The following is a 16,172-nucleotide window of genomic DNA, read 5'->3' as shown; positions in this document are numbered from 1 at the left end:
ATAAAAAATATTCGGAAGTGAAAATGCTTCAGATCTTCCACTCTTCTTTTTGGCACGCCTTAGTCCTGCCAGACATTCAGGGGAGTGTTGAACTTCCCTGTGATACACTGTCCCTCCGTGCAGTAAACCACAGACCTGATTTTAAGGCAGTTGTATTTGTTTGCCAGACTGCCTTTATTTGTGATCACAGAAGATACAGTTTGTGGCTCTGCCTCTGGGTGGCAGTGAGTCTGGATTGACCTCCGAGGCTGTAAGTCCTCTCTATCAGTAGGGTTTTTTTTTTTCCTCTATGGTATTTGGAACTTATTTGGGAAAGACCACTGCCCAGAGCTGGTTCTTCAATAGTTACTGCCTGCTGTTTCTCAGGCTCCCCAAAAGGAACTTTCCCCTACAGGCTCGGCGAATGACCCCAACTGGGTAATCCCATGCACTGGGTTTAATAATCAAATGCACAGATCTAAGGGGAACTGTAACAAGAGCCTGATATGTTGTGCGAATTCGCAAGCCTCCACCTTCCAGGTCCGCGCACAGTCTCCGCGCGCACAGTCTCCGCGCGCCCACTCCCCTGGCACCAAGCAGCCGGCAATTGGCAGAGTCCAAGGCTGCTTTTTTACATTCAGTCCAGCTATGGGCTTATTTTTAGCGTTCTCTTCTGCCAGCAGCCCTGTGGGGCCCCTTCCCCACTCGCGGGTCACGCTGGTCCCAATGGCTGTGGACTCTGTGGGGCGCAGATTTTGCCCGCGAGTGCGCGTGCGCGGGGCGAGCTCGGTCCTCTCTCCAACAATTGCAAACCGCACCTTTAGGGGAAGTCTAACCTTTTGGTGAGAAGAAGCAGTGCTCTTCTGAGTTCACACAGTCACGCTGCTTGAGATCCCTTGTTTCCAGGTTAGTAGCTGGTCTCTGGATGCCGGCAACAACTGCCCAAGATGGCGCAGTCTCCGCTGCTTAGCTGGCGCACCGAGAGAGGTTTCAGCCGCAGTCTCCAACCGTCCTTTTTTCCCGGGGGTTCTCGGTCTTTTCTAGCTGCACACAGTCTCTCAGCTGAAAATCCTCGGCCTATTCGGGCTGTATGTTACCCGTTTCAGCTGCTCACCCTTATCTGCTCCAGGACAAGGCACAGGACACGTCCGTTTATACCTCCGCCATTTTTCCGATCCTCCATATATAATTTCTTTAGGACAAATTTCCAAAAGTAAAATTTACTGGATATAAAGTGTGGTTTTTAAAAAGGACTCTTAATAACCATCCATTTGCTTTCTAGAAAGTTAGATCGAAGAGTCTGTATGTGTTTGAAATCCTTATGAATTTTTAGTGACCTTGAAACTATAAATCCTCAACCTTTTGCACTACCTCTTCTGCTAACTTGTGATTATTTAGAGACGGATTAGCTTGTTTGTGCCCTGTCAAGAGCTACAGTGTCTTGACCATTTCATTCCTTGCTTACTGTGCAGTAATATCTCAGTACTTTGAATCGTAGCTTTCTTCTTGGTTCAATACAATTGACAACCAGAAATTGGTAAGTGAGTCTGATGTTCACCATGATCCTGTTTATTGGTCTGAGAATTAGCAAGGGCTTACCAAATTTATGATTTTGTGAGTTTTATTTTGCATGAGACAAATTCTGTAAATAAAGACGTTTGTATTTATTATGAGGGAAAATATAATGTTATAAAAAAGATGGGGAGTTCTCAGAATTTTTCAGTTTTAGATAGTGTGACTAGTGTAGGGCTCACAGAAAAAGTAAAATTTGAGAAAAGAATTAAAGTATTCGAGAGAGTTGGCTATACAGATGTTTGAAAGAAGAGAATCGCATGCAGAGGAATAGCCAGTGCAGAGGAGTGTACCTGGCATGTTTGAGGAGCAGCAAGGAAGCCATTGTGGCTGGAGAGGATTAAGCAAGGGAGAGCATTGTAGGCTAATGTCAGAGAAGTAAAGAAATAGGGAGGCTAGGTCATGTAGAGTCTTGTAGGCCATTGTAAGATCTTTTAACTTTTGCTCTGGGTGAGATGGCAAGACATTAGAGAGTTTTGAGCAGAGGAGTGACATGATCTGACTTGTGTTTTAAGACTATCACCCTGTGTTAAGAATAGACTATAGAGAGGCAAGGATAGACACAGGGAAATCAGTTAAGAAGCCATTGCAATAATCCAAAGAAGAGATGATGGTGGCTTGGTCCAGCATGGTAGTGAAGAGGATGAGAAGTGATCAGGTTCCAGAAATATTTCAAAGGTAGAGGCTGCGTGTTTTACTGAAAGATAGGATGTGGAATATAAGGGGAAACGGGGAGTTAAGAATGTTTATCTGTTGGCTGTCATTGAATTTTCATTGAAAACTTACTGACTTTGGAAATAAGGTTTTGCTGCAGACTCGATAATGTTTCTAATTGAATTCAACTTAAAATTAAAAAGCAAAACAGCACTTTTATGCAAAACTTAAATGTAATAAAGTCATTTTGACACCTAATTTTGTTTGAATCACAAATAATATCAAGCTGCTTTATACATTTCCTGTGCTGTTCAGAAATTAAAACAGGAAGCAAGATCTTTATTCCCACACAAATTTGCAGCAGATATATTTTCTGAGATCAAGCTACAGACTTTATATTTGTAGTCTGTTTATGGCTCTAAACCTCATAGACCATTATATAATACACCAGAGGCCCAGTGCACAAAATTCATGCACGGAGTGGGGGGTGTCCCTCAGCCTGGTCTGCACCCTCTTGCAATTTGGGACCACTGCCTCCTAACCACTCGCCTGCCTGCCTGATTGCCCCTAACCCTTCTGCCTGCCTGCCTGCCTGCCTGATCGCTCCTAACCACTCTGCCTGCCTGCCTTATCACCCCTAACTGCTTGCCTGGTCACCCCTAACCGCCTCTGTCTCAGGCCCCTCTGCAGCGACTTCGTCCGGAATGACGTCCAGAAGGTTGTTCGGCTGTTCAATCTAATTAGCATATTATGCTTTTATTATTATAGATTATTCTGGTTCAGGCCTTTCTTTTATCTGTTTTACGTATTGAAATGCTTTAAATTTTATTGTGAAAAATATTTTTGATGGTTAAATAATAATTATTTACAACAGGTAAGTTGTAGCTCCTTAACCAGTTTGGAGGACCATTTGTTTTTGTGTTTGTTTTTTTTTAAAATATATTTTATTGATTTTTTACAGAGAGGAAGGGAGAGAGACAGAGAGTCAGAAACATCGATGAGAGAGAAACATTGATCAGCTGCCTCCTGCACATCCCGCACTGGGGATGTGCCCGCAACCCAGGTACATGCCCTTGACCGGAATCGAACCTGGGACCTTTTAGTCCGCAGGCTGGCGCTCTATCCACTGAGCCAAACCAGTTTCGGCATCCTTAACCAGTTTGGGTCTTTCCATTCTCTCCTGCTAATCCTTACCACAACCTTGATACTCTGGTAACAAAGAGCTTCTTATAAACAGTTCCTCTGTGCCTTGCTTGTATTGCCATCTGCCTATAGTATTTTCTCTTTTCTTCTCCCCCACCTGGCTAACTACTACTCTTCATTTTACACTTGTTTGAGGTGTCATCATCTCCAGAAAGTCTTTTTTAGCCACCTTTCTTCCAGGCAGGCTTGGGTTAAGTGTCTTTAGTACTCAACAAACTGTGCTTATCTCCCTTATTGTTTGGGGTGTTTTGTTTTGATTTTTTTAAAAATAATTTTTATTGATTTCAGAGAGGAAGAAATAGGGAGACAGATAGAAATATCAATGATGAGAGACAATGATTGCCTGCCTACTGCATGCCCCACACTGGGGATTGAGCCCGCAACCCAGACATGTGCCATGACCAGGAATTGAACCCTGACTCCTGGTTCATAGGTCAATGCTCAACCATTGAGCCACACCGGCCAGGCTGTTTTTTTGTTGTTGTTTTCTGTTTCATTTGTTAGAGTTTGAACTCTTTAAGATAAGAACTTTGTTTTAAAATTATCTTTATATATCTACAGTTATTACTGTAGAGCCTTATGGTAGATACAAATATTTGGATAGTAAATTAATTGATTACTATCTATATCTTTCTGGTGCATCTTGCAGTAGATATGTAACTTAAAATTAAGTGTGCTTACATTATTCTGTGTGTGAAAATTTGTTCTGTTGCATGTGCTTATTGGTCATAATGAGCACAAACACTGGATTGAAATGTGCATTTAAAAAGAAAGACCAAAAATAAATAAAAGTAAAAAAATACAAAGAAAGACAGAGTATTATATGCAGCTTTTATTAGGAACTAGAACTTAAGTTTAATAGCTGTTCTGTATTTTGTACAACTCTGAAATGTGAAGCTTTTCCATGTAATCTCATGCCAATGTTGACCATGTGGATTAAAATAGCCCTATTTTAATCTATGACCAAATTAGGAATAGAATATCTATCCAGTGGGGATTTGTAAATTATTGTAGTTTGTAGCATGACAGGTTTATATAAATAATTACAGTGATTCCCACTGTTTTAAATGAAAGTCTAAGTTCAAATAGAGAAATGTAATCATACAAGTATGTGATGGTTTAGCATGTTTGCCTTTGATATCTTAAATTAGTTTCTTTTTTAAAGGATCATCAAAACTGATGATAAAGAGAAAAGTTTATGTCATTAATCTAAAATATCTACTCATGGGTTTCAATTCAAATTTGATATGTACTTAAAATACCAATAGCTAATTATGTAATTATCCTTAATGGATGTTTATAGTATAATTGTTTTCTAAATATTCTAATAAGTCAGATTTTAATGAAAACATTTCAATAGAGTTAAGTCATTCCAGAATTTATTTAAAGCAATTCTTTGTACATTAAACATCTATTTTATAACTTTATACTATATGTAATGAAATAATTTCAATGAATTTCTTTGTTTTTCATTGTTTTTCAAGAGCCTAAATGTAAAATAAGCAGTGTTGGTTATAATGTTTCAGTGATTTAAAATGATGAACTTTTCTTTTTATACAGATAAAGACACAATAAATAAAATTAGAGATTTACGAATGAAAGCTGAAGATTATGAAGTAGTGAAGGTGATTGGTAGAGGTGCATTTGGAGAAGTTCAATTGGTAGGTTATTTTAATATGATTCAAAAAACAGAAACTTTTTAAAATTAAAAAGTCCACTTGTATTTTTTAATATGTTATTTTGGAAAATAGCATTTAAAAATTATTGCTTTAAATTGCTTTAGATAGTCTTGCCTAAGGATATGAAAGCCTAGAGTCAAAATCAGTAGTGTGAAATATTTTCTCCACGTGTTCATGGGTAGAAAAAAGGTTTCAAGGATTAAAAGAGAAATCTTTACTCCTAATATTAGACTATCTAAAATGCTGTGGAATAGTAAGTTCTATAAATAGGAAGCAACATACACAGCAATATGGAGGGGGGGAAATGTATTATAAGAGAGAAAATAAAGAATTTTTTTTCTAACATTGCTGGCTTCTGGAAATTAAAGTTTTGTTAATATCTAATTGGGATACTTCAGCAGAAGAGAAGATAAAATAGCTTAGAACAGTGATGGTGAACCTATGACACGCATGTCAGAGGTGACACACAAACTCATTTTTTTTGGTTGATTTTTCTTTTTTAAATGGCATTTAAATATATAAAATAAATATCAAAAATATAAGTCTTTGTTTTACTATGGTTGCAAATATCAAAAAATTTTTATATGTGACACGGCACCAGAGTTAAGTTAGGGTTTTTCAAAATGCTGACACGCCGAGCTCAAAAGGTTCACAATCACTGGCTTAGAACAATAATGTTAAAGTATTTAACAAGTTGTTAAAATCATATAACAAATTATTCTAGGAAATATTGAGCTTTAAATTTAAATGTTAACACAAAAGTTTATTATTTTGCATTTTCAATTTTAAAGGTAAGGCATAAATCCACCAGGAAGGTATATGCTATGAAGCTTCTCAGCAAATTTGAAATGATAAAGAGATCTGATTCTGCTTTTTTCTGGGAAGAAAGGGACATCATGGCTTTTGCTAATAGCCCTTGGGTTGTTCAGGTATGATATTACTACTTTTTCATTTTTGCTCTACTAGTTTGTTAATTAAACATATCTGAGAAGCTTAGTTTGTTTTTCAGAACAGTAATAGAGAATTTATTGGCAATTACAGAATTGTCTAATATACCATTATCTTTAAAATCATAACATTTAGTTTTATTGAATCAGTTCCATGAGGAAAGTAAGGCCAAAGCAAAACAGTTGTTTCTATAGAATTTAAATATTAGAAATTTTAAATAATCTGCTTTAATTTGGAGGAAGTCATATATTACTATATTCTAAGTATACTTGTTTAATATTGAAATTTAAATTATTTTCCCCAAATATGAGGTCTTATTTTATTTATTTAACTATTCATCTATTTGTCACTCTCATTTTGTGGAAAGGAAGGAATGGAAAAAATGAGGGCGAAAGTGAGTTCTGCTAGGCCTCCAAATAATATTGTATTCACTTTAGGCTTTTCCATGGAAAGAAGAGCCAGTAGTTATAAGTCCTGGCCATCTATGAAACTGTGGCGAGGTTATTTACATCTCTGGGTATCGATTTCCTTCCTTAAAAATATGCAAGTTGGCTTAGATTGGTTATTTTAAACAGTGGATATACTGCAGGTGAAATCATAAGGAGAAGCAGGAATTTGGGATTGGTTATAATTCTAGATTTTTTATTGCTGCCTTAACTACAGCAGCTCTGTTTTTTTATCTGTCTTAAATATATATTAGAATCCTAATGTAAGATTTCATATGGTAGAAGTAGTCTTCTTCTGGTTTAAAAAAAAAGAGAGAGAAACTATTGGGCTAGGCTAGACCATTTCTAATTCCTAATATGTATTTTGGAATCTATCTATCTATCTATCTATCTATCTATCTATCTATCTATCTAATCTATCTGTCTATCTATCATCTATCTATTTATTTACAGTATATAATGGAGCATATCCTAACTAAGCATCCTAGTAATTGTGATAAAAAGGGTATGGAAAATGTTTAAAGTTAACATAAGGAGGCTTTTATACTTGACTGTCTATTCTTTTTTTATCAGCTGTGTATAGCATGGTTTCCTGGGCTCAGTATTATATGACATTTTGAGCCAGGTAATGGTTTATTGTTGGGGCCTATTCTGTGCATTATAGGATGTTTATCAGCATCCTTGGCTTCTACCCAGAGAATGCCAGTAGCACTCTTCCCCACTCCCACACACTGGTTTTAACAACCCAGAATGTGCTCAGACATTATTGTCTCCTTGGGTTGGGAACCACCAATACAGAAAATATCTGCTGTTCTGTAGAGTTAAGACGCATGACATAATTGTTACTTTTAGGGCTAAATTTACAACTTATGTGCTTGGAATTTTATTTTCCTTGATACATTGTTTATAAATAAACTGCCACTAATATCAACAGTGTTTCTGTAGTTATGGTGTCCCATTTATATCTGGATAGCCATAAAATGCCACTTAATTTCTTATCTTTCCCATATATTTATTTATTTATTTATTTATTTATTTTAATCCTCACCCGAGGATATTTTTTCCATTGATTTTTAGAGAGTGAAAGAGAGAGGCAAAGACAGAGAGAAATATTGATGTGAGAGAAATACATTGGTTGCCTTCTGCACGTGCCTTGACCAGGGCCTGGGGTGGGGAGGATCCTGAAACCCAGTTATGTTCCCTTGACCGGACTTGAACTCAGGGCCCTTAGGTCTGCAGGCCAATATTCTATCCACTGAGCCAAACTGGCTAGGGCCTGAAAATACATATTTTAATGAAAATAACTAAATCTGGGGCCCAACTAGTGTTGCCCAGTGGTTGAGCATCGACCTGTCTATGGAGCAGGAGGCTGCCAATTAGGTTCCTGGTCAGGGCACATGCCCAGTTGTGGGCTCGATCCCCAGCAGGAGGCAGCCGATTAATTGATGTTTCTCTCGCTCTCCCTCTCCTTTCTTCTCTCTCTAAAAGTCAATAAAAACATTTAAAAATAACTAAATCTGTAACTAAAATCATTAAACACTTGAAAACTGAAACAGAAGATTTTTGACATAAGTGTCTAGGTAAATTAGGTATATTTTTCTCTTGGGCTTATTTTATTCATGTTAGTTGGATTCTAATGTTTACCTAAAATGTTCCTTTGTAAATTTGCTGTTTTTTTTCTAACTTCAATCCTGGTTACATAATAAATACATTTATGCCTGGCTTTCTTGCCAATTTCATATCAATAGAATTTACTCTTCCTGCCTTGAGTCTAGCTGCTGCCTCTTACTGTTTCTTTATTAGTTATTACTTCTCCTCCTATTGACTGCTACCATTTACTGAGCACCTGTTATATTAAGTGCTTTTTATATTAACTAATTTTTAAAACAACTCTGAAAGGCAGTTAATCCCTATTAGGTACAATCCCAATTTATAGATTAATTTATGCTTTATTCATTAGACATTTATTAAGCACTCACTGATTGCCAGACATCCAGATTCTGATTGAGCAGCAAATATAAAAGTCAAACAAGATGCAGCCCCTTACATTCTTCTTGAAGGGATTATAGTGACAGAGACTCGGGGAGGTTAAGTAAATTGTCCAGTCACACAGCTAGTAAGGGACAGCTGGGACTTTTTGAGAATTGTGATTTTGATATAAATCAAACAGTAAACCTCACTAAAGCACAAGTTAAATTAGAACCAAACTATTTCTTTGCTTAGGAGACTTGTATGAAGCTATTATAATTTTTAATTCTCAGTATGAAAATTTCAGTTAGTATAGATACATATATATTTCCCTGGCCGGGTTGCTCAGTTGTTTGGAACATCGTCCCGATATACCAAAGTTGTTGCAGGTTTCATCCCCAGTCAGGGCACATACAAGAATTATCCAATGAGTACATGAATGTGTGAAACAACAAATCAATGTCTCTCTCCCTCCTTTCCTCCTTCCTTTTCTCTCTCTCTCAAGTCAATCAATAAAGTTTTAACAAAAGAAATGTAGATAAAAAGTCTCCACCCAAATTCTCAGAAATAATCACTGTTAACAGTTCCTTTGCATATGCAAGGGTCTTTGTGGTGTTTGTGTTTGTTTCTGTTTTTAAAGATTACTACAAGTCCTGCCATTTGACTATTTTAATTAAATATTTTATTAATATTTTTGCAGATTTTTAAATGAAACAGTTTTGTTTAATCTTAATGAATTGTTTTTTGTATTTGTATAGCTTTTTTATGCATTCCAAGATGATCGTTATCTCTACATGGTGATGGAATACATGCCTGGTGGAGATCTTGTAAACTTAATGAGCAACTATGATGTGCCTGAAAAATGGGCACGATTCTATACTGCAGAAGTAGTTCTTGCATTGGATGCAATCCATTCCATGGGTTTTATTCATAGGTAAAGATAAAAATGCTTTAAATTTTCTCATTTGTTGAAGAGAGAAGCTGAAAATACATAAACTTTGGTCAATTAACATTTCCCATTCTAAATCCACCTATTCTCTGTTTATAGACATGAGTGGTATTCCAGAACTTAAAACTTTGAAATTTGTAGTTTTAACATTTCAGTTTATATAAGTGTACTTTTTGCTATTCCTTAATCTGATTATATAGTTTTTATTTGGTGTTCTGAGCAGTAAAAATTGGAAGCTGGTTTTCTGAAGTTTGTGCCAGAGTGTTAAACAATTTTTGTTTTTAATAAAATATTTTCTTTTGATTCATTTTTATATACAAATTTTTAAAATACAGATTAATTTGCTTTTAATTATTGTATATAGCATATTTGTTAGAATAATAATTTTATTTGTTCTGCAAACACCATTTGAATTCATAATGCAGTTGCTATGCTAAGTTCCAAAGATACAAAATGAAAGTGATATAGATCCTGTCCTGAAATTATTTATGTGCTTGTGTTGAGACGTGTGTTTCAATTACTTTTTATGTCTAAATGGTACATTTTTTATGGTAATTCTCTCAAATGATTTGATCCTACCCCCAACCCCGCTGGAAGAATCAGTCTCTACTTAAAGGAAAGGAAATGTTATATGTCTTCTTCTGAGGCATTAACATATAATGAACTTTCCTTGCTGAAGTTTAATTTCTACATGTGGATAGAGAACAGATACAGGTCAAAAGTGCCATATCTACATTGAATGAGGAGAAATGGCCTAAAATAACTGCCTCATATAATTTTTATCAGTACCTGATCTATTTCAGAAATGCTTTTTTTATTTCCCCCCCTTCAGAGACGTGAAGCCTGATAACATGCTGCTGGATAAATCTGGACATTTGAAGTTAGCCGATTTTGGTACTTGTATGAAGATGAATAAGGTTAAATAATTATATTTTAATTTAGTTTTTGCTAATTCAAGACAGATGCTTTTTAGAAAGTGTTATGAGAATTTATTAACCATAGCTGAACTTATACAGAACTGGTGTGACCTGTGTCATTTGTTGAAATAGATGCTATAATTGCAATGTCGTATTAGTAACTTGTGGTTTATTTTTTTACTCTCTATTTAGGGTAAGTGTAGATTGTCAGATTTACTAAATCCTTTATAATAACTCTCTAGTATACTATTGGTAACTAGAAATGGAAATAGCCCCTAAATACTAACACCAGTGTTAAAATTAGAGTTTCATAAATATTAGATTTCAATAATGTGTGTATTTTTAATATTTTACTTAGCCTTTCAGTGTTTTACTTAGCCTCCTATTAACATTTTGGAAGTCAATCTTAAAAGATACCCATTCTCACTATTTATATAATAACATATATATAGCTGAAATAGCAATTATGTTGCTTTATTTTCAGTTGAAACAATTTATATTCTTTGAAACTTATCACAGAACAGTATCCAGGAAGTTGTATTTATTATTTTAAATGGAAAATTATTGGTTAGAAGGAAACACTACATGAGAACTTTTGTGTGAACATCTATACTAATAAAAGGCTAATCTGCTAACTAGACCGGAAAACCTTCAGAGAGACTTCCAGACGTCCTTCTGGACAAAGCCATGGTGGTGGGGCCAAGGCAGAGGCTGCTAGGGGTGATCAGGCCAGGAGGGGAGGGCAGTTGGGGGTGAGCAGGCTAGTGGGGGGGAGGGCAGTTGCAGGCCAGCAGGGGAGGGCAGTTAGGGGCGAACAGGCAGGTAGGCAGGTGAGCGGTTAGGAGCCAATGGTTCCAGATTCCGGGAGGGATCTCCAACTGCCGGTTTAGGCCCAATCCTAAACCGGCAGTTGGACATCCCCCAAGGGGTTCCAGATTGGAAAGGGTGCAGGCCAGGCTGAGGGACACCCCCTTTCCATACATGAATTTTATGCACCGGGCCACTAGTTTAATTATAATTCTATTGCATTAATACCAGCTAAAATAAAGAACAGGTATGTGTAGTTGTTTGTTCTTCACAGTTAAAATGCATATTAGATTTTCACTGTGCTTAACGCTGTTATGCCCTTTTTCCTTGCTTTCCCATTTTATATTTGTACTAGAGGCCCAGTTCACAAAAATCTTTGCACTAGGTGGGAGCAGTTCCCTCAGCCTGGCCTGTGCCCTCTCGCAGTCTGGGACCCCTTGGGGGATGACCACCTGCTGGCTTAGGCCTGCTCCCCGGGGGATTGGGCCTAAGATGGCAATCAGACATCCCTCTGGCAGCCCAGGAGCCCTCGGGGGATGTCCACTTGCCAGCAGGGAGCAGACCTAAGCTGCAGTCAGACATTCTTAGCGCTGCTGAGGAGGCAGGAGAGGCTCCCACCACCAGTGCTGTACTGGCAGCCATCAGCCTGGCTTGTGGCTGAGCAGAGCTCCCCCATGTGGGAGCACACTGACCACCAGAGGGCAGCTCCTGCATTGAGCGTCTGCCCCTTGGTAGTCAGTGTGTGTCATAGTGACCAGTCATTCCCAGTCCTTCTGCTGTTAGGGTCAGTTTGCATATTACCCTTTTACTATATAGGATAGAGGCCTGGTGCACGTGTTGGGGCCAGCTGGTTTGCATCAGGGTTGGGGATCCCGCTTGGTGCCTGGCCAGCCTGGGTGAGGGGTTGATGGCTGTTTGCAGCTGGTCACACCCCCTTCAGGGTGGGGGTCCCCACTGGGGTGCCTGGCCAGTCTGGGTGAAGGGCTGAGGGCCATTTTCAGGCTGGCCGGCGACTGAAGCTCCCAGCCTCTCCTTTTTTTCTTTTTTTTTTTAATTCTGGAATTTATTTACCTTCTATAATTGAAACTTTGTTGCCGTCACTGGAGCTGAGAGCTGGCTCCAGTTCTGAGGCCGCGGCCTGCTGAAAGCAGGTATCTGGGGTTTGTTTAGCTTCTATAATTGAAACTTTGTTGCTTTCGGAGCTCAGAGCCGGGCTGTGGCAGGCGGGGAACTTTGGCTTCCTCCATCACTGGAGCAAGCAAGCCTCCTGCTCGCTTCAGCTGTGTGGCTGCTGGCCGCCATCATTGTTGGCAGTTAATTTGCATATCACTCGGATTAGCCTATGGGAAGCGTAGCGAAGGTACAGTCACTTACCCTTTTGTCTTTTATTAATTTGGATACTCATTTCTTATGTTTTCTTCAGTTTCAAGCATTGTTTAATTGAACAGCTATTTTATTTTATTTTTTTCAATCTTGTTGTTGAAAGTATTATATAGTTTCCCCTTCCCCGTTAACCTCTTCCAAAACTCTCCTGTCCTTGAACAGCTATTTTAGTGAAAATAATTAAATTAGCATTTATATATTATCAAATGATTCACGTTTTTGGCCCCTCAGTCTCTTTGCATTAGTTTATATACTTGCTCTCTGTGATTAATATGGGATTATTATATTGGCACAACTGGGGAAATAATAAATGTTGGCAATGTGTCTCGTGAGTATTATCACAAAATAAAAATCACTGATGTATACACACATACGAATATACTGTTTACATAGTAAGTATATATGATTAAGGTATTTGTTAAATTTTCATTACATTTTTAAAAAAATATATTTTATTGATTTTTTTACAGAGAGGAAGGGAGAGAGATAGTTAGAAACATCGATGAGAGAGAAACATCGATCAGCTGCCTCCTGCACGCCCCCCACTGGGGATGTGCCCGCAACCCAGGTACATGCCCTTGACCAGAATCGAACCTGGGACCCTTCAGTCCGCAGGCCGACGCTCTATCCACTGAGCCAAACCGGTTTCGGCAAATTTTCATTACATTTTGATATGCTATTTTATAGCACAACAATTTTGAGTTCTACAGATTATATGTCATTTTAAATAATTGAGACTTATATCCTAATCAAAATTTGACCTGCAATTCATTTTAGGAAGGTATGGTACGATGTGACACAGCTGTTGGAACACCTGATTATATTTCCCCTGAAGTATTAAAATCTCAAGGTGGTGATGGTTATTATGGACGAGAATGTGACTGGTGGTCAGTTGGGGTATTTTTGTATGAAATGCTTGTAGGTAAGTAAAGGAGAATTTTGTGTACCTCTGAAATAGTTGTTTATCCCAATATTTACCACTTAGTTTTCTTCTATTACAATACTTACTACATTAAGCAGTGTTGATTTTGTTTATAGGAAACAAAGTGATCCAAACCTTTGTGTGTGTTTTTAAAAACTATTTAAAACAGTGGTTCTCAGCCTTCCTAATGCCGTGACCCTTTAATACAGTTCCTCATGTTGTGGTGACCCCCAATTTCATTGTTACAAATTGAACATGATTAAAACATAGTGATTAATCACAAAAACAATATGTAATTATACATGTGTTTTCCGATGGTTTTAGGCAACCCCTGTGAAAGGGTTGTTCGACCCCCAAAGGGGTCGCGACCCACAGGTTGAGAACCGCTGATTTAGAAGATGAAAGCAACTTTATGTATTTCTTTTACATATAAAGTGTATGTTTTTAGTTTATGTAGATTTAGTAATCTTTAAACGGGTAACGTCGAGTCTTCCTTTGAAACTGATTTTTTTTTAATGTGTCTTATTGTGCTTTTATTTTCCTTGTCAATTTTTCAGGTGATACACCTTTTTATGCAGATTCTCTGGTTGGAACTTACAGTAAGATTATGAACCATAAAAATTCACTTACTTTCCCTGATGATAATGATATATCAAAAGAAGCAAAAAATCTTATATGTGCCTTCCTTACTGATAGGTAAATAATCTTAACATTGATTTTACTTCTTATTTTGCTGCTCAATTTTAAAGGTCTGTATCTGAGTATCTTTTTTCAAGTATTGGAATAAAAATGCTACCATTCCCAAAATAATTCATGACAGTTAAACCTAATATAATTTTATGATTTTCTGGATGCCTTTTCTGGGTCTCAACTCACTTTCTTTACCTAAGAAACTGAAATACAATTCTTTTCTAATGGCTAGACCAGATGATTCTTTGTATTTCATTGTTAAATTTTTAACTGGGTTAAGTATAAAAATGATGGTAATTTTATTGAGTCTGAGATTTTTTAAAACATGTTAAAATCTCTGAAATAAAGTGCATTTTTATGTAAATATAGATGTTGTGCTATATATTAGATGCTTGGGGTATAGAAATGAACAAGATACACAGCTGCTGTTCTTCACTACTTCATAGTCCTTTGGAGGAAATAGACAAGCAGATGAGACACTTACTATACAGAGAGATAGGTACTCAGAATTAAATAGTGTGTGCCATAGAATCATGGCGAGGTTCCCTAGTTCAGCCTGAGAGAGTCATTGAAAACTTCTTTAAAAAGTATCGTATATCTAAAACAATTTACCTTTTAACTCCTGAAAAAATTGGAACTCAGGGTATTCTTATTGTTTATAAGTATTCTACTGGAGAAAAAAAAAGTTGCTGAGTTCCTCTTTTAAAATCAGCTAAAGGCACATCTTCAAACATTATGTGTTCATTGAAGAGGCCAGAATCATTAACTTGTCTCAGTAAAGCTTTCAGTGTCACAGTAATGTCAATAATTAATTAATATTGGTTTTTGATTGGTCAGAAATAGTTAATAGGTTATAAAATGGAAATTTAAAATTTAAAATGCCTTTCTGAATTTTTGTTAGCTTCTGGTGTGAAGTAAGTTGGTGGTTGCAAAAAAATGTATAACTACCACTGTTTTAAAAAGCTATCAAGAAAATTTACTGTTTTATTTATTACACTTATGAAGCAGGGTGAAATCATGTAGTATCAACAAATATGTGTTGTTTTCTTTAAAAAAATTTTTAGTATTCTCAGCCTTCAACTTTTTTATTAAAACTGAAAATTATGCTGACAATCAGTATAATTTTAGGATGACTTAGACCTATATTTATCCTGCACATATTTGGCATTATGCCCACAAATAATTCCAGACAGATGATAATATCTTAAGTTATTAATAACTTTTCTCCTTCCTTCTTTATTCAGAGAGGTGAGATTAGGGCGAAATGGTGTAGAAGAAATCAAACGACATCTCTTCTTCAAAAATGATCTGTGGGCTTGGGAAACACTTCGAGACAGTAAGTTAATTTTTCTTGCATATCACAGTGAATACTTGAAAGTAGTGTAGTCTGTTCAAACTGCCTTGCTAATATACTGTGTATAGCTAATGAAAATCTAAAATACACAGATGCAATATGGGTATTGTCCTAACTTACATAAAGAGAGAATATTTGATAGTATTGGGAAAATTGCACTGCTACTTCTTTTACATTACACTCAAGATAACAAAATGAAATATATACATGTAATGGAGTTGGGCTCAGCAGGCACAATTTGATTTTGAACTTAGTTGAATTGCTCTTTGTTTTAGACATTAATATCTCATTGTGGGAGAGTCAATAAAAAAATGGTTAATTAAATATAAATATACTTCTTGTGAAAATACAAGGTATTCTCTTATTTTTACTTAAACCTAACATAAAATATAAGGTTCTATTATTAATATACTAGATGCCCAGCGTGTGATATTGCGCAAGACCCAGACCCGTTGCGCCAGTAGGACCCAGACTGACCCCCACCACACTGCGGGGGAACTCAGGACCCAGACTGATTCCTCCTGGTGACCGGTTGTGGTCATGACACCGTTATGGCGTCACAACCACAAACCTTTTATCATATAGACTAGAGGCCCGGTGCACAAAAAGTGCACTTGGGTTGGGGGGAGGGTCCCCCAGCCCGGCTGCACCCTCTCCAATCTGGGATCCCTCTCACAATGTCCAAACCATGGTCCCAGCTG

The 16,172-nt window shown here is 37.0% G+C and overlaps 1 protein-coding gene across 3 annotated transcripts in view; it reads left to right on the top strand.

Annotated features, from left to right (window-relative positions):
• Positions 1 to 16,172, top strand: part of ROCK1 (Rho associated coiled-coil containing protein kinase 1) — a 149,484-nt gene that overhangs the window by 54,849 nt on the left and 78,463 nt on the right. For 2 of the 3 annotated variants that reach the window (XM_015562716.1, XM_015562715.1), the window contains exons 1-7: positions 4,962 to 5,069; positions 5,879 to 6,016; positions 9,208 to 9,383; positions 10,231 to 10,315; positions 13,283 to 13,427; positions 13,985 to 14,123; positions 15,362 to 15,453. In XM_015562716.1, coding sequence (XP_015418202.1) covers positions 5,004 to 5,069; positions 5,879 to 6,016; positions 9,208 to 9,383; positions 10,231 to 10,315; positions 13,283 to 13,427; positions 13,985 to 14,123; positions 15,362 to 15,453 — 841 coding nt within the window. In that variant the 5' untranslated portion in view covers positions 4,962 to 5,003. Of the gene's footprint in view, positions 1 to 4,961; positions 5,070 to 5,878; positions 6,017 to 9,207; positions 9,384 to 10,230; positions 10,316 to 13,282; positions 13,428 to 13,984; positions 14,124 to 15,361; positions 15,454 to 16,172 lie in introns of those variants that run through there. The other variant, XM_006761879.1, reaches the window with a different exon arrangement.

Source organism: Myotis davidii, unplaced genomic scaffold (assembly GCF_000327345.1).
Source record: "Myotis davidii unplaced genomic scaffold, ASM32734v1 scaffold96, whole genome shotgun sequence".
Taxonomy (NCBI): domain Eukaryota; kingdom Metazoa; phylum Chordata; class Mammalia; order Chiroptera; family Vespertilionidae; genus Myotis; species Myotis davidii.
Note: the sequence above shows the minus strand (reverse complement) of the source record. Positions and strands in the feature narration are given on the sequence as shown.